At 43.3% G+C, this 24,811-nt stretch overlaps 1 protein-coding gene across 1 annotated transcript in view; it reads right to left on the minus strand.

Annotated features, from left to right (window-relative positions):
* Positions 1-11,622: 11,622 nt before the first annotated feature.
* Positions 11,623-24,811, minus strand: part of GRIN2A (glutamate ionotropic receptor NMDA type subunit 2A) — a 374,217-nt gene continuing 361,028 nt past the window's right edge. The window contains exon 12 of the mRNA XM_049699105.1: positions 11,623-23,107. Within this exon, the coding sequence (XP_049555062.1) occupies positions 21,308-23,107 (1,800 nt within the window). The 3' untranslated portion in view covers positions 11,623-21,307. The remainder of the gene's footprint in view (positions 23,108-24,811) is intronic.

The following is a 24,811-nucleotide window of genomic DNA, read 5'->3' on the forward strand; positions in this document are numbered from 1 at the left end:
GAGAGACTTTCAAACAGGTGGAGCCTGATCTGCTGCGTGAGGAATGGCCTCAGGAAGCGGTGAGCTGTCCGTGACAAGAGGTGCCCGAATCTAGGCTAGACAACCACTTATGGAAACAACACACGAAAGATCTGCTCATCACACTGAGCTATACAACCTCCGTTGGCCCTTTAAGCTGAAAGTCTGATTCTACCTCCCCCACCTGCTCTAAAGTGACAAGTTTGGTTGTGACGTGGCGTAAATCTAGGGCGCCTGCTCCAAAAATAACTGCCCAGTAAGGCAGGAGGAGGAGTTGGGGCTCGTGTACGTCACCTTCCCTCGGATTCAATCCTCATGTATGTCACAAGGGCTAAAGAGACAGTCCCTCCGACCCAGCCCTTGACTTTCTGCGGCGTCTCACCTCGGGCAGGTGCTACCTGCTCCATCTTCCCCTGAGAGACCCAGCTCATGGCTGCCCCAAGGGGAGGACCCCCTACCTCTAGCCACGGCCTACCCTCTTTAAGGCACTGATCCAGAATTTCAAGAAGTCATCCCTGTGAAGGAGAAGCTGGGCTTCTGCTCTTAAGAGCTTAAGGCAAATTCACCCTCGAGAGCTCTTGAGGCCTCATATAAGGGATTAATTGACATTCAGCAAAATGAGAGCCCCTTTAAGATAGGGATTATATTTTATTTGTCTTTTTTTTTTTAAGAGCCTTTGCTGTATGTGCTCATTTCTTTTTTTTTTTTTATCCTTTTTTAAAATTTTTGGCCATGTTGGGTCTTTGTTGCTGCACACGGGCTTTCTCTAGTTGCGGCGAGCGGGGGCTACTCTTCGTTGCAGTGCGCAGGCTTCTCACTTCAGTGGCTTCTCTTGTTACGGAGCACAGGCTCTAGGTGTGCGGGCTTCGGTAGTTGCAGCATGCAGCCTCAGTAGTTGTGGCACGTGGGCTCAGTAGTTGTGGCTTGCAGGTTCTAGAGCACAAGCTCAGTAGTTGTGGTGCGTGGGCTTAGCTGCTCCACAGCATGTGGGATCTTCCCGGACCAGGGATTGAACCTGTGTTCCCTGCTTTGGCAAGTGGACTCTCAACCACTGCACCACCAAGGAAGTCCCATTTTATTCATCTTTGTATGTGTCACATAATACATGCTCAATGAATATCTCATAAATGATTATAAGAGGAAATGAGCAGGCATTTGAATGACGCAATTTATTCATTTGACAAATATGAATCTACTGGGTTTCCATTCAACTTGGTGTTTACCATAAGGGTGCAGTTTAATACAATCATTAGTGTGTGGTCATAGGTCTAGAAAATATCTCTAGGCTAGGAAGAGTTTCACAATGTTGGTGGAGGGGTACAATTGATACTGAAATTTCTGTTTCCAGGGCTTGGCTGCATGGAAGATCTGCTCACATGCAGCAAAAGATGAGAGACAGAAAAAATAGTTGAACCACTTTGGATAAATGAGGTCAGACATACTTGGCCCTCTCCTACACTCAGCTCTCTCCCCCTCTCTCTCTCTATATATATAGTGGTTTTAAAATATGGCCTAAAATTCTTTGATACTCCCTTTAAGAGGTGAAGCTTAATCCCCACCTCTTGAGTGTGGGCTGAACTCAGTGACTCATTTCCCTCGAATAGAATATGATGGAAGAGCTGGTGGTTCACTTTTGAGACTATTTTATAGAAGGTGTTGCAGCTTTCTCTCTCTCTCTGTGTGTCTCTCTCCCTCCCTCTCATCACTCGCTTTCCCTAGACAAGTCAGATATCATGTTGTGAGCACTCAGGCATCCCTGTGGAGAGACCCACGTGGTGAGGAACTGAGGGCTCCCTCCAGCAGTCATGTGAGTGAGCTTGCAAGAGCTCCTTGAGCCCCAGTCAAGCCTTCAGATGCCTGAAGTCCTAGTTACCATCTTGACTGCAACCTCATGAGAGACTCTGAGTCAAAACCACTCAGCTAAGCTGCTTTTAAATTCCTGACCCACTTTGAGGTAGTAAGTGTTTGTTGTTTGAAGCCATTAAGTTTTGGGACAATTGTTTTTTGGTTTTTTTTCCTTTGCGGTACGTGGGCCTCTCACTGCTGTGGCCTCTCCCGTTGTGGAGCACAGGCTCCGGACGCGCAGGCTCAGCAGCCATGGCTCACGGGCCCAGCCGCTCCGCGGCATGTGGGATCCTCCTGGACCGGGGCACGAACCCGTGTCCCCTGCATCGGCAGGCGGACTCTCAACCACTGCGCCACCAGGGAAGCCCGGGGCAATTGGTTTTGTAGCAATAGATAAGTAATGTGGTTTTCATTCCCATTCTTGGCACCAAATTATGTAGTAGTTAGGGTCCAATTGGATAAGAGCCACTAGGAGGTAGATAGATAGATAGATAGATGATTGATAGATAGATAGATATAGATAGATAGATAGATAGATATAGAGGCAGATGATAGATTTGTTGATGTGTTACAGGGATTTGACCTCATGCAATTAAACAGTGTCTGTAAGGTTCTTGTCTTCACACCTACTGGTGAAGATTGAAGTCTCCAAGGAAGGCCATCAGGAAGGGCAGATTGATATGACGGGAAGAAGAAGAGCAAGGGCACTGTGGAACCCATGGAAACGAGCCTGGAACTCGTGATAAGAGAACAGAACTTGTGTCAGTTTCTCACTGCCTCCAACCTTGATGACATGGAGTCCTGCTCGAGAAGCTGACACCCTGTGTCATGGAACTCAGCACACATCTGGACTTGGAGTCGGAGAAGCTGACGGGGGACTTGGGGCGGGGGATGGTGGAGCAGGTCAGCCTGCAACCCCACCCCAATGAGGTGAGCCAGTCAGATAAACAGCAACATGTATGCACTACCCTGACCTTCCAAGCATAAAAACCAATGACTGCTTCCTCCCTCCAAATCTCCCACCATCTCTCTTGTAACCCCCAACCAGGAAGGTACAAATCCAACACACTCTCAAGTGGTCTCATCCACAACCACAGTTTTTTTGTTTGTTTTAAAGGAATCAATGTTATTTCAAACTTTATTTGGTAATGTTCATTCAACAACGCTTTCCAAGGTTACATTATAAAAAGAAAGAACAAAATTTCAACCCATCCTTAACAAAGGCAGAATGTATCCATCTAAAACTCTAGCACATCAGATAACAGCCTCAACTGTTAAAGTAAGAGAACACCGTATAGAAAAAATGATAATCTCCTCAGGGAGAACAAAAAGAAAATGTAAGGAATTTCTTGAATCAACTTGGTATATGGGCACACCTGGCATAGCAACTTAGCTAATTCAAAGTGCTATCAGAGTCCTTCATTAGAGTGAGACTGTAGGTGACATGTGGGTGAGTGTACTGTGCTCTATAAAAAAGGAGGAAAATTAGTACCGGAAAATGAAATTAATCAACTTTTTGAACTTTACAATGTGTAATAAAAAAGACTAATGTTTCAAGTCACCAGTGGAGGGTCCAAGAGACTAACAAGTTTATAGACCATCTTCTAAACTATTTGAGGCCTCTTATTCAGGACTGAGCAAAAGGGAAGGTCTTTAGTAATTTGAAGTATGAATAAATAACTAAAAATAGCTAACATTTTAGAGTGTTCCCTTTGTGATAGGCATTTCATTCTTTACATTATCTCTAATTTCTCAAACCTAGAAGGTAGTAATATAATTATTCTCAGTTTCAGATACATCAACTGTCTTTGAAAGATTAATTACCTTGTTCAAGGTCATAATGGCAGGAAATGTTGGAGGTTGGTCTACCTCCAAACACCACTCTCTTAAGCCCTATCCTATATTACCACCTGTGCTGACACACGGTAACATGCATTTTGTGGGGCTGACATTAGATGATCCTCCACATCCACAGTTTTAATTATGATCTGTATCTTTCTGCTTCCAAATTATCTCTAGTTCAGTTCTTTTCCTGTGCCTCACACAGTTCATTACCTTAAAAAAACCCACTTTATTGATGTATGATTGACAGGTAAAGAGCTGTATATGTTTCATATATACGACTTGATGAGTTTGGGGATAAGTACGTACCCATGAAACCATCACCACCATCAAGGCTATAGACATCCCTCACTTCCCAAAGTTTACTTCTGCCCCTATTGTTATTGTAAGAACACTTAACATAAGATCTATCCTCTTGGAAAATTTTAAGTATCCAATGCAGTATTGTTAGCTATAGCTATATTGTTAGCTATATAGTATTGTTAGCTATAGCTATTGTTAGCTATAGTATTGAACCTATATAGCTATAGGTTCTATATGTAAAGTAGATCTCCAGAATGTATTCATCTTGCAAAACTGAGATTTCACATCCTCTGACCAACATGTTCCCCTTCCCCCCTCCCCACCCCACTGCCACCCCTGGCAGCCACCATTCTATTCTCTGCTCCTATGAGTATGACTATTTTAGATTCATATACAAGTGAGAACATACGGTATTTGTCTTTCTGTGTCTGGCTTATTTCACTCAGCATAATGTCCTCCAGGTCCATCCATGTTGTCCCAAATGGCAAGATCTCCTTCCTTTTTAAGGCTGAATAATATTCCATTGCATGTACATATACCACATTTTCTTTATCCATTCATCCATTGCCAAACATTTGTTTCTATATTTTGGTTATTGTGAATGCTGTTGTGAATATGGGGTCCAGATGTCTCTTCAAGGTTCTAATTTCAATTTCTTTGGATATATACCCAGAAGTGGAATTGTTGGATCATCTAGCAGTTGTAGTCTTCACGTTTTGAGGCACCTCCATACTGTTTTCCATAGTTGTTGCACCAATTTACATTCCCACCAGAAGCGGCTGAACCAGGGTTCCCTTTTCTCCACATCCGTGCCAACACTTGTTATTTCTTGTCTTTTTGATGATATCCATTCTAAAGAGGGTGCAGTGATATCTCATTGTGGTTTTGATTTGCATTTCCCTGATGATTAGCATCTTTACTAATGTGTCTGTTGGATCACAGGTTACTTGTCTTTAAGGGAAACCTCACAGTAGGGAAATGTAGACATACAAAGGGACAAATAACATGCTACAATGGAGAAATGTCCAAAAAATCATGGGAGTTCAGAAGACAGTGCCTCTAACTCTGGGCGAACTGAGAAAGGATTCATGGGGGTGACACTTGAGCCGGGACGTAGAAGATAATTGTGTATTTGTCAGATGGTGAAAGAATATTCATGAAGAAGAGGAAACGGTATTTTTAAGGACAAAGGTTTGTTTCGGCTGGATCAGCATCTGTGTACAAGGAAGTAGTGGGAGTTAAGGTTAGAGAATTCGTGTCAGCAAGAACAGACCAGGAAACTCCATGCCAGGCATGCCAGAGACCTTGGTCTTTACACTATTAGGTGATGGGGAGTTATTCAAAGACTTTCAGTTGGGAATGACATGGCCAGAATTTTATTTTAGAACAATTCCCGTTGCTGGTAAATGGAGAAAGAATTAAAGGTGAGTCAATATTGGAGGTAGGGAGACCTGTTATTAGACTGTCACAATAATTCATGTAGGAGAAGAGGAGAGATGGAAATCAGACAGTGAAGATGGCAAGCAGGAGGCACGTGGGAGGTACAGACAGGGAAATGAACCAAAACTGGAGGAAGGAGAGAGAGAGACGAGTCAAAAGACTGTCATGATTTTGGCCTGGTGAGTGGGAGCTGATGACGCTCTGCTCTTAGAAAACTCTAGAAGGGAAGAAAGCGCTGGTGAAAGGAGGAGGATACATTTGGTTTTGAAGATGTTGCATTTGGGATGCTTTCAAGATATCCAAGAGGCAACTGAAAATATGTATCTGTGTTGTTATTCTACTTATCTTTTTTTTTAATTTATTTTTATTTTTTTATTTTTTTATTTTACTTATCTTTAATGAAAAACTGTGAGCTTTACAACCCTGAGCTTTATCCCTTACGGCCAACATTGAAAACTGCTGAAGGCAATACCAATACTCACACTTCCTGTAAATTACTCTCCCCTGCAGCTTATGATGGAATGTGAGTTGTTAAGATGGTGGGAGGGGATTGAGAAAGATGTAGAATTAGGTTTATGGTTTAACCCATGGTAGTGGCTTTGGGATGCCGTGGATTATGAAGCCTCCTGGGCACGTTGACTGCCCTGAAATAGGCTCGTATCTCCACATTCCCTATTCTGATGATGTTTGTACGTCTTGAAGCCAGCCAAATATGCTATGGTTTGGTGAGTCAGATTGGACCCTGGCTTCTTTAAGTTACTCTGAGCACAGCAGGGAGGCCACAGGTAATCAGTCACATTCTTGGAACACAGCATTATAAATTTTCAAGTGGAAGTCTGTGTGCTTTTTCTCATTGTGCTTGGTGATGGGGCACAGAGTGGGATCTGGGTGCGGTCTGATAGAGAATGACCTCCTCTTCCCTCTATCCTTTACTGTACATTTGTATTCCTGGGCTCTTGTTTGGATGAAAGGCTACAAGCAATCAAAAGTAACAAGATCTCTGAGCACATCTGATGCCACTAGCTCCTGGGGCCCAGCCTCTGAACTGGGGACTGGGATGTCTTATCTGCTTAGGAAGAAATGGAAGAGGAGGAGGCTATCCTTTAGAATGCACGGTTGCCTGCAGTACTGCTGAGTTAAAAAGAACAAGGCTGCTGTTTCTTCCTCAGGCAGGAACAGAGACAAAGTGAGAGAAAGGCAAGAGAAAGAAAGAGAAAACTTCTGGAACCCCCTGGCATGTCAGTGGGTGGTGGGAGATAGGGGACAGCTGGACACTTCTTCAAGGGGGGTAAAGGCTTTCAAATGGAAAGTCATAGCACAGTCTCCCCCTGGCTCCTGCCAGCGTGCACACTGAATGGAAGTTTTTGCTGAACCATAGTGCACAAGGCTTTGCATACACAGCCCCAGAAATTTTAGCACCTTGGAGTTTCCAGAAGCAAAAATGTGGACCTTTTCCATCTGCTGTCTAAGGAGAGTAGTAAAGACCTGACACCTACATCCTTGGAACTTTCAGTACCTTGGAGAGGTCAGCAACAAAGCCAGGGGCCACTTTTCAATCTGCTTCCTTAGGGGAAAGTCCTGATCTATGACCTCTAATTCTTGGACCATTCTCACCCCCAAGGAGAGATACCCTCTGTCCCCAGAAAAGCAGAGGTCAGATGGTATGGACTTCCAGTCACTGGAAGTTGTTTTTCTTTGGACACACCCTGAACACAACTCCTAAGTTTTGGAACTAAAAATAGTACAGAAGGAGTTATCTTTTATTGATATACGGTATGGTTGACAATGCCTCTGCACATGCCTAGGAAGCGGGCAGAGTTGGAGCTGAAAATCTTCATTTTGCAGATATGCATGAGAAGACTACGAGAATAAGAGAAGTGAAAAGACAAAAGTCATACAGTAAGGAGGTGGCCAAGAACTCAGATTTCCTGGCTCTTCTCTCTGCTTCCTGTTTATTTAAAAATACTTACTAGACATTTACAGCATATAAGGCACCAGGGACACAGAGGCAGTTCCTGCCTGTACACTATTGGAATCTAGGTAATAGTGAGCACTAAGCTGAGATGAAAAATCATGGGATATGAAGTCCAGCTGACATGCGCTTACCCCTGGTCCCAGCTTCACAACAACCTGGTTGTATGGTCTTAAGGAAGTCACTTCAATCTCTAAACCTCGGTTTCTAAATATGTAAAATGGGGACTATAATCCCTGCTACAAAGGAGGGCTTTAAAGATTTTAAAAGTGTTTTTACAAAGATGGGTTAGTTTAGTGAACTTTAATAATAAATTTCATCAGAACTCTTGGAAAAGAAGGTAACAGACACCCCCAAACTCCGTTTCTAGCAGAAGACTACAAGGTCTTCCAAGAGAAACGTGTTTGGTTTTATCCTCAGAATGACAGCACATTTGAGCTTTTCCCTCCCACAGGAACAGAACTGTCTGTTAATTAAGTTTGCTTGGCTGTCTGGTCATCTGGCTTCAGCCAGCAGAATCTTGGGGGAGAAAAAAAGAGAACTGAGCCATTTAGGGTAGGCACGGCACTGGCAGAAGCAAATGTCCCAAGTAACGAGTATAAATCGCCTCCTAATTAGGAAATAATTATGCCCCCAAATGGGGCTACATGGGTGTAAAGGCATCTCACAAATTGCCGATTAGTTTCATAGCAGTGATGGTATTTAGTGCCACTTCAGTTAATGGAAAATGTGTTGGAAATGGCCCATCTTTGGCTGCTCCAAAAAAAGAGAAAAGGCTAGGGAAGGAGAGGCTCCAGAGACAGGGAATGAGGCAAGAGAAAAGAGAAACATTCATCTTTTTTCTTGGAGTGTGGACTATAGTAAGAGTTTGGAACATGGAGTTAGAATGGGGAAGAATTTTGATTTTATTCTGACGGTAATGCAAAGGTACTGAAGGCTTGAGACCAGGTGAGGGATATGATCTAATTAGAGTCTTTAAAAGATTACCCTGGGACCTAATGAAACTTAAAAGCTTTTGCACAGCAAAGGAAACCATAAACAAGACAAAAAGACCCTCAGAGTGGGAGAAAATATCTGCAAATGAAGAAACTGACGAAGGATTAGTCTCCAAAATATACAAGCAGCACATGTGGCTCAATATCAAAAAAACAAACAAGCCAATGCAAAAATGGGCAGAAGGCCTAAATAGACATTTCTCCAAAGATATACAGACTGCCAACAAACACATGAAAGGATGCTCAACATCACTAATCATTAGAGAAATGCAAATTAAAACAATGAGGTATCACCTCACACCAGTCAGAATGGCCATTATCAAAACATCTACAAACACTGAATGCTGGAGAGGGTGTGAAGAAAAAGGAACCCTCTTGCACTGTTGGTGGGAATGTAAATTGATACAGACACTGTGGAGAACAGTATGGAGGTTCCTTAAAAAACTAAAATAGAACTACCATATGACCCAGCAATCCCACTACTGGGCATATACCCTGAGAAAACCATAATTCAAAGAGTCATGTACCACAATGTTCATTGCAGCTCTATTTACAACAGCCAGGACATGGAAGCAGCCTAAGTGTCCATCAACAGATGAACAGATAATGAAGATGTGGCACATATATACAATGGAATATTACTCAGCCATAAAAAGAAATGAAATTGAGTTATTTGTAGTGAGGTCGATGGACTTAGAGTCTGTCATACAGAGTGAAGTAAGTCAGAAAGAGAAAAACAAATACCATATGCTAACACATATATATGGAATCTAAAAAAAGAAATGGTTCTGAAGAACCTAGGGACAAGACAGGAATAAAGACACAGACGTAGAGAATGGACTTGAGGACACGGGGATGGGGAAGGGTAAGCTGGGACGAAGTGAGAGAGTGGCATGGACATATATACACTACCAAATGTAAAATAGCTAGCTAGTGGGAAGCAGCCGCATAGCACAGGGAGATCAGCTCAGTGCTTTGTGACCACCTAGAGGGGTGGGGTAGGGAGGGTGGGAGGGAGATGCAAGAGGGAGAGGATATGGGGATATATGTATACATATAGTTGATTCACTTTGTTATACAGCAGAAAATAACACAACACTGTAAAGCAGTGTAAAGCACTCTAATAAAAATGTTAAAAAAAAAAAAAAAGATTATCCTGACTTCTGTATGGAGAATGGAGACATGGAGGCCAGAGAAGAAGCAGGTGGATGGGTTAGAAAGCAGTTGCATTTGTATAAATGGGAGGTGATGATCTGGGTGACGGTGGTAGAAGTGATGAGAAGCAGATGGATTCTTAATGTATTTTAAAGGTCATGCAGACAGAGCTGGTGGATGGATTGAATGTAAGGGGTGGGGCGGGGTCGGGAAGAAGACTGAAGGATGACCAGAAGGTATTTAGCCTGAGAAATCAGCTCAGTAGCAGTGCCAGTTCCTGAGTTGGGGAACTCTGGGGAGGATAAGATTTCTACTGGGCCTGGGGGATGGCCCAATATACCTTTTAAGATATTTTGGGATCTGAATGTCTTTCAGATCTCTAGGTGGAGTTACTAATATAGATATGGATATGTGAGTCTAGAATTTATAGGGGAGGTCGGACCCAAATATAAAAACGTAGGAGTAATCGGTGGCGTTTATAGTCAAAGGTCTGGGTAAAAAACAGTAGATAAGATAGAGAGTGAAGTAAACCAAGAACAGATTCCAAGGCACTCCATCTACATGCCCATCCAGCCACTCACCCACCCAACAGCCACCCAATCTTCCAATTAGCTATTCTCCTATCCATCCAAAAATGCCCACTCTTTGTTAGATGCTGGGCTGGGTGCTAGGATTCAAAGATGAAAAATTATATATTTTCATCTGGATATGAAAAGCCCTGGAAAAGCTCACATTCTAAAGAGAGATAGCACACACTAAAAAGTTTAGTTAAAGGCTGCTAAATCATGTGAGAGATGGGTGTGCAAGGGCTGGCTAACAGAGAAGTCAAGTGTTAACTCTGCTGCTGGGAGAGAGCTTGGAAAGACTACGAAGAAGCTTCTATTGAAGATACAACTTGAAGGAGGATACAACTTGAAGGAGGATCAAGAGTTGGCGAGGAGACGTGGAGGAGACCAGCATTCCAGGAAGGAAGAATAGCATGAGTGAAGGCATGGAACCCCGAGAGCTCATAGTGTCTTTGGAGAGGAGCAGAGAGACGTTAGGTGCATACGGCACGTGGTAGGAAGGGGTTTGTGGGGATTGGAAGACTTTGTGTGCCGGGCTATGGAATCCGTGCTTTCCCTTTGGGTCATTTGTTTTAAGCTGAAGATTTTAAGTAAAGGAGAGGTAGAGTGAACAAGGTCAGATTTTTTAGAAATGTCATTTGATCTAGGGATGGGAGTTGTCACATGAAAATTAAATCTAGATTTAGTAAGGAGGGACTCGATTATAGAAAAATTATTGCAAGGAGGAGAAAGGGACTATTGCAACAGGGGGAGGAGGACTGTTGGAATAGGGGGAATGCTCCGACTATAAGCTCTGCAGGCGCCTCACGAGTTAGGTAAAAAGAGCGCTTCTTTTATAGGAGGGAGTAAACAAAACTGGACAGAACAGGGTGTGGGGATGTGAGATGAACGGGAGTGGTGGGATTGGATAGTAGCAGACCCAAAAATCTGAGCCCTGCCTCTTCCCAGGAGGAGGCTGTGAGCTGGCTCTGGCTGCTCAACAAGCATTTTGCTCCAATTGATCAGTGAGAACAAGAATGTCCGCTAATCGTTTATGAGGCAAGGATTGGGGATTTGGAGGCTCTGTGTCTGGCCTTGGCATGGAGAAGGGGGGCACCCATGGGTCATATCGAAGTCATATGGAGAAGGGTGGTCCTTTGCAGTCAGCTGTTGCCTGGGATACAAAAGGAGAGGAGGTCTTTAACCATCACTCTTTTCCAGAAACATAAGTCACAGGGCTCGGTGAAGTCCAACGTTATCAGAGTCAGTGCTGCAAGTGTGGGAACTGCACAGGAAGATGCGATCCAGGTTAGGGACAGTGGCAAAGCTTGCCAGTAAAACCCTGAAGCCAACTCCTGTATTCTTCCCAATTCCGTGCTCCCCCCTCCACTCCTCCATTGCACAAAGGAGGAAATAAGTGATTTTCCCCTTTGTACAAACACTAAGCCCGCCCGAAACGTTAGTGACGCCCTCAACCGCAGCAGCAACAACAAAGACCACAACTCCATTTCTCATTTTCATATCAATTGGCAGAAATTATCTTTATTAGAAAAATGAAATTCTCCTGTATTTACATTTTTACACGATATGACTGGGCACTTTTGTTGCCTCGGGAGTTATGTACATATCAGTTTGCACACATATTTCAATCCCCATTCCTTAAGACAGCTGATAACACGCTGAACAAAAATAAAAGACGTACTACAAGGAGACAACCATAGTATATACTTCCTCTATCATAGAAAGGTGTTAAGCAAACGTATAATTTTGTAGCTATGCTTGGAAATATTTAATACACTTATTAGCACTTCCTCATGCAGTGGATTAAAACATGACAGGTATAAACTGTTACGGTTGGTAAGTGAACATCTTATTCCCAGATGAAAACCACTGAGTAGAGAACACAGCTTGCTTGGGGCTCCTCCATACAAGAGACCGAGCCAGTTCTGATGTGGGTTTTAGACTGTTTGAATGTAGCTGTGAATGGAAACCCTCTGCACAAGGACTTCAAACCCATCCATGTTGGGTTAAAAATGAACTCAGACACGGACCTTTCAAGCTGCTTAATTCAATTCCTTTCTTGTGAGTAATGACCAGCTTGTGTATTATTATGCAACGAGTCTTATAACACGAATGAAAGACGGACAGTTTACCCTCTTTTTCTGGGTGAGAAGGCCATTATTTACGATGTTTATGATCTGCTTCTTTTTCAAGCCACCAATTAACTCACCTAATGCTTTCTGAATATTCAGCTTGAAATATATAGACTATACATAAACATACGCACATTCTATTGTGATATACTACATTGAATTATCCCGACTACATAATCTGGAAAGTATATGCTTTTAAATTTGTTTTAGCAAGGGAATGAACAAGATTAAGATTCAGAGTTAAAAACAACTGTTAAAGAAATATTTTGGGACCCTCAGGCTTGGAAGGCATCTGAGCCATATCTAGCCATGTAATTAGTTGTATTGAGTAGCTTACTGAATTTTCTATGAAAATGTTACTCTTGACCTAATTTCTTATTTGAAAAAAAATAAATAATTGACATCCTTTCCCGGGGAAAAATTTGAGAAACATAAATGTTACAAGTGCCACTTTCATCTTCCCAAATCCATCAGGATTTTCAAAGATGATCACCTGAATTTGACCCCAAATGGTCATCTGAATCTTTAGTTTCTACCCTGGAACATTTACTTAATGGTCATGGCCTCAGAGCTGTGTCTACAAACTTTATAAACTAAAGATTAAAAAAAATAAAGATTTGAAAAGTCAATACTGTTCATTTGTTTGAATTAGCTTAACTGAGAATAGAAATAATTCAATAAGTCTTAGATGGCTAATGTAAAAACCTCGGTCGAATTCAAAAGCCTATGATTGTTCTTCACGGAAAAATTGACAATGTTTTTATATTTCTGGACCTTCACTATTTGCTCAGCTATCAATAGTCTTTGATTTGAGCCCTTTAAAAGCTTGAAACAGCAAAATGTCCGATCAATGAGAAGCATTTAAAATGTCAAAGACAAACTTATGTTTGCTAGAGAACAATTAACCTTATTAATTTAAAAGGCAGCTGTGGTATTGGCTACTTGTTATATTAATATCCTTTTGAAGGCTCATCTTAAATCCTTCCCAAAGGTGTGAGAGAGAATTAACTGGAAGGGGTTATGACCCAGGGCTACTGCTAATGAGGAATGTTCTCAGAATTGCAAAAACGCAAACTCATTGTTTCACAAATGTAGTAGATAAGAGGGATTTATGAGTGATAATCTGTTTGGTCTTGTTTGTCTCTATGTACTGATGACACTTTTTTGGAGGAGGTTAATCTGAGAAATGACTCCATTTTCAACAGTTTGGTCCCTGCTCCCTGGAGAGTTGTGTGCTTTGAAATACGGCCGCAGTGAAGAGAGAAGCACTGGCCAAATTGTTCTTTTGAGTGTTCCAGTTTCTGCAAAGCTCAGCGTCCCTGGGAGAATGTTGTCATGCACTTGTAGACCCAACAGGATCTCAAAATAGCTATGAAATAATAATAACCTTTCTGTCTTAAGAGACTTTACTGCCAGCTTGAAAGATATAAAGGGCTAGAGCATTTCTCAGGGACCAGGACGACCTTACATTAGGTTAAATGACCCCCAGAGGGGGTGGAATCACAGAACCTCTCCGGGAAACATTCCTTCAAACCCCGCTCAGTTTCCTCATCTATAAAATGGTCCTAATGTGTCCCACCTCACAGTAAATAAAATGCCAGGAGACAGAGGTGTGGCTTAGAACATGGGAGCGGGGGTTCAAGAACGGAATGCGTCATTGCCTCAGGGTCATCGCGTACACAGTGTATTACACACTACATCATTTTAGACTCCTAGAGAGCCTGGTGGAAATATTCCAATTGGAATTCTTTAATGAGATAAACCAAACAAGCATTCAGTGGTGCAACAGTTATCTTGATGTCAATGACCAGGAAAGTATCTCTAAGACAATTTGAAAAAAATAGAACAGACTAAGAAGGGAAAAAAAATCTTAATAGCTGCCCCTCAGTCATACTGATTACCAAACTCTTGATCATTTATGCAAAAACTTTATTCTCAATTCCCTGTCACACCTCTGAACCTCATTCTGTCTGCTTGGCAAAGACAAGCAACAGAAGGGTGCAAAGAGCATGCCCTTTCTGAAAATGGGCCACAATGTTTAGGAGAGCGTTAATGGGGGCCACAAGGCAGTGTGTGTGTGTGTGTGTGTGTGTGTGTGTGTGTGCAACCGCACATATGTGAGAGCATATTGTTTGCATATGTTTAATGGAATTATCCCTGATGTCTACTAAGAAAGAGAAGAGATATTAGGAAGGGGATATTTAAGATTAGGCACATGCTAAGTAGAGAAAATAACTCCCCAGGAACCAAAAAAAGTAAGTGCTGAGTGCAAGCATTCAGGGGAGAGACACATACAGCATTCAAGTCTCAGAAGGGACCATGAACAGAGGTGGGGTCCCGGGAGTTTTCAACACACCCCAAACCAGACGACGAGGGGTAGGACACCAACCAACTTCCTCACCACAGAGGCTGAAACTCAAGCAATAGCCCCAGGGACCTCAAAACAGAATATCTCTTTTCCTGACTTCTATTCTGACCTCCCTGGAGGAGATCAGGCACTTTGAGACTATGCCTAATATTACAGATTTATTAGCAGATTCTGTGGCTGATGAGGCTGAAACCAATCTGAGCCTGTTTCCTTATCTGTAAAGTGGGAGCAATCATACTTAACATCCTAAGGTTATTTCGAGGATTGCATTCTAGGACACGCCTAGAATACAGTCTACACTCAATGTAGATATATTTTGATATTTCCAAATTCAGGTGCTGAACCAAGGTGTGTCCTTGGGATGAACAGATAATCCAACGTTCCAGTAACGTACAGAATAGGATGGACAGAGAAAAAATAAGCTCCCTTTCCACCCCACCATCTTTCTGAAACACACCTTGACCCCTTTTGCCATCTCCTTGTCCCATCTTCTCTCCAGGCACCTGATGTGTTCTCTTTCGCCAGCCACAACACGAGGCACTTGGGACTCAACAGGAATTCTCTCTACTTCCCTCCCTGATACATTTATACCCTGAACTACCCAAAGTATTCTTCACAAGTCAAAAACGAAACCAAACAAAAAAAGGTTTCAGAAAATAGTCTTTTTACATCATGGTCTATTTCCCAATCCTTTGAGGATTTTTTTCCACAACCTTTTCTTAAAGCACATGTCACAAAGCAGGGCTGGGAGGAGGCATGATTTGGCAACGGTTGGAGAACTGAATGGAACCAGATCCAAGGCTGCCTGTGCGAAACCCGAGAAGGGCAAGTTTGTTCACCTGATCAGATGCTCCTGGGTTCCCTAAGTACTGCCTTTGAAGGTTGAAATAATCAAGGGCATCTCCAGGAACAACAACTAGATTCTCTAAAGTTACTTGGGAGTGAGCCTAGGGAAGGGACTGTCTGTCAGTTTGTTTGTTTGAGCATGGAATCAGATAAATTTTTATCTCCTGACAAAAACTTTATTTATCATTTCCAGTTTTTTCATGTAGTCTATGTTTGCATTTCATGGGTCCTCAGCTATCTTTTGCATTAGGGAACTGAAGTTCTAGACCATACACTACTTATGGGAAGAGACTGTACTTTCTATTCCCTTTGCAGCTCCCCAATCCCAAATTGTCCTTAAAAGGAGAGTGGATACTCAGTCAGGCTCCATCAGCTAATCAGTGTCCTATGTTCATCCCTGGCTCATGAGAAATATAACAATATTATCGCAGTGATCACTGCCAGCTTTCAACTTTGGTTTGAGGTTTTAAACTATATCCCTTATCAACTCTTCCCAGGGAACAGGTAGGTCCCTGAAAAAAAGTTTCTCTTCTCCAGGACTCTGAAGCAGGAGGTTTTGGGGAGCTTAAAGGAAAACCACATTCAGAGAGGGATGCGTGGGTCTGTATAAGGCAAAAGGCAAAGATAGCCAGGTCAGTTCTCTTAGGTTCTCTGGCTCTGATCCCAGAGGTACTCAGGGGAGCACTCCTGTGAGAAACCTAGGAACGAGTTAGCCTGGAAACGGGGACCAAGCTAGGAACTGGACCAGTAAGTCTCGGGTTCTAGACCTGACAACCTGACAATCTTATACAGATGACTACCGCCCCTTTGGAATTTCATTTTCTCTTAATTTTCCCATCTCCCTTCCCCGCCCGCCAAACCTTGGTGTAGTTCTATACGTTCTGGCTTTCTAAGACCCTTCTGGGCAGGCACCTTTAGCTGATACTATACTGAGTACTTCCGGGCACAGAAAGAGTGTGGGCGGGGGAAGAGGAGGAGTTTAAACAGGAAATACGCCCTTTGATGGGTTTACAGAAATCACATACATGTCCGTATCAGCACTGCAAAAGTAAGCAGAATACATCCCACACCCCTAACCCCAGATATATATTTTTTTAATAAGGGGCCAAGAACTCCAACACCCAAATCCCACTTGGGCTCCATTATCCTCCCTAGAACTGAGATAATTTTTTTTAGAAAAACAGTGCCCTCTTTACATAAATATCATCCCATCAATAACCAGAATGGGTTTTCCATGTGTTAATATCATTATCACCATTTAAATTTTAACATAAACTTTACATTATGTACAATTTTATTTGGATGATACACTTACTTGTGAATTGTAGTAACCGAGCATGTATATTATATACATGTGTACATGAGCATTTATATTCACAGGATAAGTGCATTTGATCATCTCTGATCTCTACCAAGTGGCAAGCTGACCTCCTCTGATACAATAAGATATGAACAAAGAATAATGTAAAGGGATTGAATGGAAAAGGGCAACTGCATATTGGGAGAACTTTTCAAGTACAGACCCCATGTAACCTCTCATTAAGCACTTGCAACCCTGTTTACCAAGAGAAGATTGGGTATCCAGAAAGGTCTAGTTTTATCTCAAGTGAAAATAAACACTGCTTTTCAAATGAAAATTGCCTTTAAGTCGTATTAAATACCAACCACTGAGCTTAGCTCTCACCTGTTCAGTTTTGGTTTTTGTTGGTGTGGGTCTTTCCCTTGAAGTCCAGTTATGTCCACTCTAGCTGTGCTTAATACAAACAGGCTCTATTTCAGAAACAACTCATGTCCCCCTTTTAAGAATTCATACACAACAGTTACGCACAAAGAAACAGTACAGGATTTGCATAAAGTTAATGAATATATTCAGCTCTTCTGAAAGATATTTAGGTTTCTCAACTTAGTATTTATTTAGGTCTTAAACCGCAAGGGATTTCAGTGCAAGCTATTTATTTATATGACAACTGATTATTAAGGCTGCACTTTTTAAGTTTAAAGGAGATAAATTTTTAATCACCATTTAATTAACACCAACTTTTTTTCTTTTTCATTAGCAATTCCATCTGCAAAGAATTCGGGGCATTTGTCATTTCCTGAGAAGGATGCAGAATATTAAACACACATCAGTGGTAGACATATGCAGATGCAGAATATTACCACTGCACATCAGACATATCAAACAGAATCAACAATGTACGACTGCGTGACTGCCGCGGATCCTTTGACTAATTAACTGCCTTGGCTAGAGTCCCATTTAAGTGAAACTATTTCATTTGTAAACAAGGTGTAATTTTCTTTTTTCTCCCCTGAAAATGGGCGTGAATTGATTTGACTGATTTTGCTGCAATGGGTGAATTTGAATGCTTTCATCAGAGAACCTACGTATGAACACTTCTCAGGCACCTTATGAAACAGGGAAGAGAAAACCGGGTATAAGCCATGAGACAGTGCTGGCTACAAAAATGCAGTGAGATTTGCAAAGGACACAGAGTAATGAGTAGGGTGATTATAATCCTGCACCTCTCATGAAGCCTCACTGGCAGAAAAGTAGACCCACTGGTGACCTGCCCTCTCAGAGCATTAAAACTAGAGGTGGCCTAAGAACTTGCAGGTGTAAGGATAATGGAAACAATTTTCCAAAAACCCAAAGGTTTCTCAGAGTAGAATTCGCATCCTAGAAGACTCTCCTCACACACAGAATATTTTAAGTTGGTTGCATGTGCATACTGTTACCTATCTGAGGACTAGTTGGGTCCTTCTCAAGGGGAGAAAACCATTTGGAGTTAATGCGATATCATTACGGATGCCAGTTCCGACTTGAGTCAGAGGAAACTCCGGCACACGTTTGGGTTCAGAGATTCTGGATCCTTGGCATCAACAAATCTAAGGACTCAGAGCCTAGACGTGTCAGAGGAACCCTCTGTAACGAACCCATAGTTCAGGGCCTCCTATGTAATTCTTATCGCCTCCTGTACTGTAGGTATGATTTACTGTTGGATGTTATATTCCTGCTACTCTTTCTCCAAAGAACTGAAATGACTTGGATTACCTCTGAATAGCTCAACATCACTACCTTTCACTTGGAAAGTGACCGTCTCATCAATGGTCGATTGTCTGAAGTTTGGGATCATCACTATTAAGAGTCAGTGAATTTGTGAAGGAAGGAAATGGTACTTATTACATAGCATCCAATCCTAGTTATTTTTTTTAAAACACTTTAGGCATTAAAGGAAGTGTATACTTTTTCCCACTACATTACTGTCGGTTCTTCCCAAAGCCATGTTTTTAGTTTCTATACCCAGGGAGGCACGGGGCTCATAGCAGAACGAATGCTGGTATTAGAAGGGTTTTTGATCTATGGGGTCATTCCAAGTGTAATTCTCACCCTCCCTGGAGATCTCTGCCATATTTGGCAGCTCCCTGGTTTGGAGGACACTGGAGGAAGACAGACAGCCTCTTTAGGCTGGCGATGTACTGCTCTTCTGTATTCTGGGGAGACTTTTCAATTCATTTCATGTCAAGACATGCCAGTCTTGTGAGGAAATGGAGGTGATCCCGGCTGGGGCTGTATAGGTCTAGAATGCAGTGGAAGGGCAAAGGCAGTCAATTCTAAACAATGATATGGTCACAGGTGTGTCTAAGATTAGAAACTGGGGGGACTATTCCGGGCCTTTCAATCCAGGCTTCTCCATTCTCTTGAGGCAGTAAAGGTGGAACACCCAAGAAATAAAACGCAACATGCAGGCGCGCTCCTCCTCAGCACCTGGTTGGCCCCTTCTGCCTCTCGACCTCAAAGACTTTCTCACCCACTGCCTCCCTCCGCCTCTCTACCACTGACCCTGAACTTTACCGCAACCACTTTTCATCATTAGAGGAATATTGTAGGTCAGGTGCACTTTCTCAAAGAGGGAGCCACTCAGTGAATCCTCAAGCTCTAAGAGAATTATTCCTGGCACCTGCCCACTCATGGGAAAGCACTGCCTACGAAACAGAACACAGCATGACTAAAAGAAACAGGATAACTTTTCAACCTGCCATTCTGTCCCCTCCTCTGGGAACCCGAGCAAAACGCAGGAGCAAACCAGGAAATGGTCAGGCTCGTTTACATTAGCCTAGGGCTTCTGTAACATGACACCACAACAGATCCAGGTGCCCTGCGAAATGGGTGGCTACTTAGCCCAAGCATTTCAGGGATATTCATGTATTTAAAACACACTAATTATTGGATTAGAACGATATAAAGTGTTCAATTAATATGGCTGTGGGTTTTATCATATTTAATTTTTAAACTAGAAAATTCTTGTCTGATGAAGTATCATAACAACTGCCTTAATTTTGGGGGGCCACACTGCATGTACCAGGCACTGTGCTAAGAGCTTCTCACGCATAAAGATTCCCTACCCTTCCCCCAAGGTTTACAAAATGAGTATCACCTCATATCATTTATGCACAGGTTTGAGTAGAGTGAGAGTGGAGGTGACTCGGAAATGACAAATGCTTCGAGGAATTTTTCATCTCCCGTTGGTGCTAGTGAGGCAGTTTGCCTCCAACAGAGTGACTATTTCAGAAGAGAGAAATCACTTGTCCCACTAAAGTTTATCCACAATTTGGAGGCTGCTCAGGGTAGATGCATGAGTGTCTCTCATGTTTTGAAGGCTTTTGATTTAAGGAAGTGGGGCTGGAGACGAGTGTCCAGCTGAATTTCAGGACGTTAAGGAAGATCACCCTACAGCCATGCTGGCCTTCAGCAGACGGATGGCCTTTTACTTCTTAAGGATCGCAGTACACATATGGCTGCTGGCACATGCCACCACATTCACCACACTGGGAAGAGCAACACGCAATGAAACGCCACCATGGCGATTCGGGGACTGAACGAGTGATGGTTACTCTGCGGGGGAAGGGTAACAGATACTATACAACCCTGAGTCATCACCAGAAGGGGGAAATGCAAACTTACGTACACAGGAGTCTTCGGGATAAACTACAACGGCCGCTGTGTCATAGACAGAAGGTCCACACTTACACGATATTGAAGACACAAATGTGTGAGTTTATGCAGCTCTGAACAAGACCATCGAAGCCAAGGGTGAGAGAGTGTCTGTGAAATACACAAATCGACATCCAAAGGGATTCCGGTAGCTCTCTGCCTGAGGGCCCTTCTGGCCTTTTACTCCAGATGTGTCTTGGAAATGGACTACAGTGAAGCTAGCAGAGTGACCACAAACACACTGATTTGCTACTCCTTGGGGGAGCCTGGAGTTCTGGGGCTGGGCCGGGGCTGTGATGGAAGGCATAACAATAAAGCTGGACCAGTTATAAATCCAAACGTCCTAATCTCTTGCACGTGTCAATCTCGCTACAGTGCAGATGCATTCTTGTTTTGTCTGTGTCAGATTTACATGCATACCATATTGCTTACTCTGTATTAGAGAAACCATTAGGCATTTCTGATGAGGAAATTACATGGTGGACTGGCCTTAATGGAATTTGGAATATAGGAAATCATCACATCACCATTGGCATCCAACGCGTCATTATTGCCAACATACCTAGCGGGCATGTCCAGGAGACTTGCCCTTTTAGTGGTTGATTTTTGGTTAAGGACTCACCTATCTGGTATCTGCCACGCTCAGCACACACCTCACAAGATTCCTTGAGTGGAAGACTGTGGCATGGAGCCATGTGCAAAAGAACCAACAGAAAAATACCTTCCTAAATCCTCTTGCTCTTGCAGGGCACTATTGGACATCCAACATTTATCCTCCGGAACGTTGGCCATTAACTATGTTTCCCTATAGATAAAACATTAATGGAAGGTTTTAAACATCGGATTCAATACTAGGCATTTTCTTGTACACGCGTCTATTGCTGCAGGAATTTAAAACCCTGGGGGCAGAGTACATTTTATTCTTATTTGCAGCATAAGGCATAACATGCTCCGAAATATACACATCGCTGTGGCCTCTACTGTCCCTGGAACAGTATGATGCCGTCGACCTCAAGGACGATCGGAGATAGCTGTCATTCACTGCCTGGGATGGCAGCGAGTGTTTATAAGGGTCCGAGGGGCACCTCCCAATAACTAAGCGTTGGTCATCCCCATAGGAGTGGAGGAAAGGGTTATCGGAGGTGTGGTCTGGCAAGAGAGACTTGCTCCGTTTGCTGACCTCCAGACCCTGGGGGAAAAGGGAGCCTTTGTTCCCCGAGAGTTTGCTGGCGGGGACACTAAAGAGACTCCCGTACAAGTTTCCCTCCAGAAGCCGCTCCCTGTCCTTGAGGCTTATGCTCCGGGAGGGCCTGCTAAGGTCCAACTCCCTGGGTTTGTCGAGGATGTTATCGTAGGAATGCTGCCGGCTAATCCTCAGCTTGTTCTTTTGGAACTGGAGGGCGCTGCTCTGTGCCCAGTCCTGCTGGTAGACCTCCTCCTGGGTAGCTGGGTTACCTGTCTCCTGAAGCATCTGGTCTTCGTCAATGTCATAGAGGTTCCCCATCCGCAGGCAGGAGTCGCATTTGAAGGGGGACCTCATGGTGAAGTGGCCTGAATAGGTGGGCAGGTTGGACAGGCAGCTCCTGCAGTGCGTGGAGTTCTGCCGGTACCGGTCGCTGCCCTCGCTGTGAGGGGAACTCTTGTCTTTCAAGGTGAAGTGCTTGGAGTAGAGTTTATACTGGTCATTGTTGGGGAGCCCATCTTCATCGTGCAGGGGACTCCTGTTCATGGGCAGTGTGGAGTCCCCCTTGCGGAAACTGTCACTATGGTCCTGGTAGACATTGGAGAAGTCCACGTTCTCGGGAAGGGCCACGTTTTCGGCAAACTGGGGAGGATCGAGGTGGAAACTGGCCTCCCTCTCCCCATCAATGGTGTAGATCTTGTCCCTGGGGGAGCTCGCTTTGGTTTTCAGGTAGGAGCGCTCGACCTCGCTGCAGTCCTTGGGGTACTTGGAGGCCACTGACCTTTTGAAGTTGTCCTTGGCCTTGTGGTTCTTACTGTTGTCAGGCTCCCGGTGGCACGTGGCCCGGCTCGAAGTTTCTGAGATGTCCGAGTGGGCCACCTCTTCTGGAAGGTACCTAGGACTCTTTAGGGAGTAGCTCCTGTTCTCCACGGTTCCCTCATCCCTCTGGGAGACTGGGTTCTGGGTCAGCGAATCTTGGCGTAGAGATTCCATGGATTTCTTCCAAAGCTGCCGGGGCCTGGAGTTCCCTTTGGATTCCGTGCTCACGGCCACCTCCACTGTGTTAGGGTTAGACTCATTGAGAGTCAGAGGGTGCTGGCCCTGGAACACATAGTTGTTGAGGTTATCCTTGTGCCTGTTGGCCATGAAGGTTTGCAGTTCATTCATGTTGTCCCCAAAAATGCTCTCTTTCCCCTGAAAGGACCTGTTGTCTGAATATACCAAGTTTCCCTTATCTGAAACCATGTCCATGATGAGGGATCCTCTTTGAATGAAGTCAGCAGCTCTTTTGGGGGAATCCATTCTTGAGGAGTTCACGTTGGACAAGTTGGAAATGTTTTTGGCTGACCGAAGGAGTTTTAACATGTTGCTCTGGGATCCGGTCAGATTGAAGTCTGGAGACTTCTTCTTTTCTTCAATGTGCACCCCGTGAATGCAGCTGTAAATGCCCTGTGGGGAGGAGCACAAAACACCATCCTCAGCAGTAAGGACATGAAACCATTTCACACCTGAACTGTACCTGCAAAGGTGAGACATGACCTTCCTATAGGAGTCCTGGAGAAACAGTGAGATCCAATCTGAATCCTGATAATGCTTCTTAAATGTATGAGACCAGTGGCAAAGCATCAGGCGTATCTTGTCGCTCTGGCACAAGATATCAAGATTATCTGACACTTTTGCCAATAGTCATACATAGAGTTTGAGAAAAAATATCCACTAATCCTCAAAGAACTCTAAGGGTCTCAGCACCTCCAAACTGGCGTGTAAGGATTTGGTTGACCCTCCCAACACCCCAGTCACCAACCCGTACTTTTATTAAAGTTTCCCAGGATCATCTTTGGACTTTGGATACCAGAGAGTCAGCTATTGACAAACAAACTGAGTCAGCATACAAGAATCACCAATCATTGATTCCTCTGGGGAATTACTGCTACCCCTACACTGAAGCCATCAATTAAAGCATGAGACCCAATATTTATCTGAAGGAAATAAAAACACTAAAAAAATATACATGCACCCCAATGTTCATCACACCATTATTTACAGTAGCCAAGATATGGAAGCAACTGAAGTGTCCATTGATAGAGGAATAGAAAAGAAGATGTGGTATGTACACACAGACACACACAGACACACACTGGAATAGTACTCAGCCATAAAAAAGAATGAAATCTTGCCATTTGTGACAACATAGATGGACCTAGAGGGTATTATGCTGAGATAAGTCAGACAGAGAAAGACAAATGCCATTTGATTTCACTTATATGTGGAATCTAAAACCAAAACAAATGAACAGCCATAACAAAACAAAACCAGATTCAACAGAAACAGAGAACAAACTGGTAGTGGCCAAAGGGGAGGGGGTTAGACAGATGGGTGAAACCGGTGAAGGGGATTAAGAGGTAAAATCTTCAGCTTTAAGATAAATAAGTCATGGGAATATAATGTACAGTATAGAAAAGATAGTCAATAATACTCTAATAACTTTGTATGTGATAGATGGTAACTAAAGTTATTATGGTGATTATTTCATAATGTATAAAAATACTGAGTCACTATGTAGTACACCTGATATACAATATTGTAAGCCAATTATACTTCAAGTTAAAACCTCTGGAACAGTCTCTCCCAGCTCCACCCCCCCGACAAAAAGAAGAAGAAGACCTGAGACCCATGTGTGGTCAATCAGACATTTTTTGGAGGAATAGACATAGATGGTGGGATAAAAGAACATCATATGGTTTGAACCCCTGGAGCTCCCTTCTTGGACTTTTCACTTACCCACTCAATATATATATATATTCTTTGTGTTTTGGCTGTGTGAGAATTTGTTGAGCATAGTTAGAGTTTTAGTTACTAAGAAGAGTGGAGAGTCCTGATGACGCGGTGATGCTGCATTTAAATCCATCCAGGGAACTGAATGACTGAGGGACTCGGGGGTAGCTCAGATATAAGCACCCCATCCATACATCTCTTGTTTTCCACTCCACCTTCTTCCTGTCTTAAAAATAACTGTTGGGCTTCCCTGGTGGCGCAGTGGTTGAGAGTCCGCCTGCCGATACAGGGGACACGGGTTCGTGACCCGGTCCGGGAAGATCCCACATGCCGCGGAGCAGCTGGGCCCGTGAGCCATGGCCGCTGAGCCTGCGCGTC

This window comes from Orcinus orca, chromosome 16 (assembly GCF_937001465.1).
Source record: "Orcinus orca chromosome 16, mOrcOrc1.1, whole genome shotgun sequence".
Classification (NCBI taxonomy): domain Eukaryota; kingdom Metazoa; phylum Chordata; class Mammalia; order Artiodactyla; family Delphinidae; genus Orcinus; species Orcinus orca.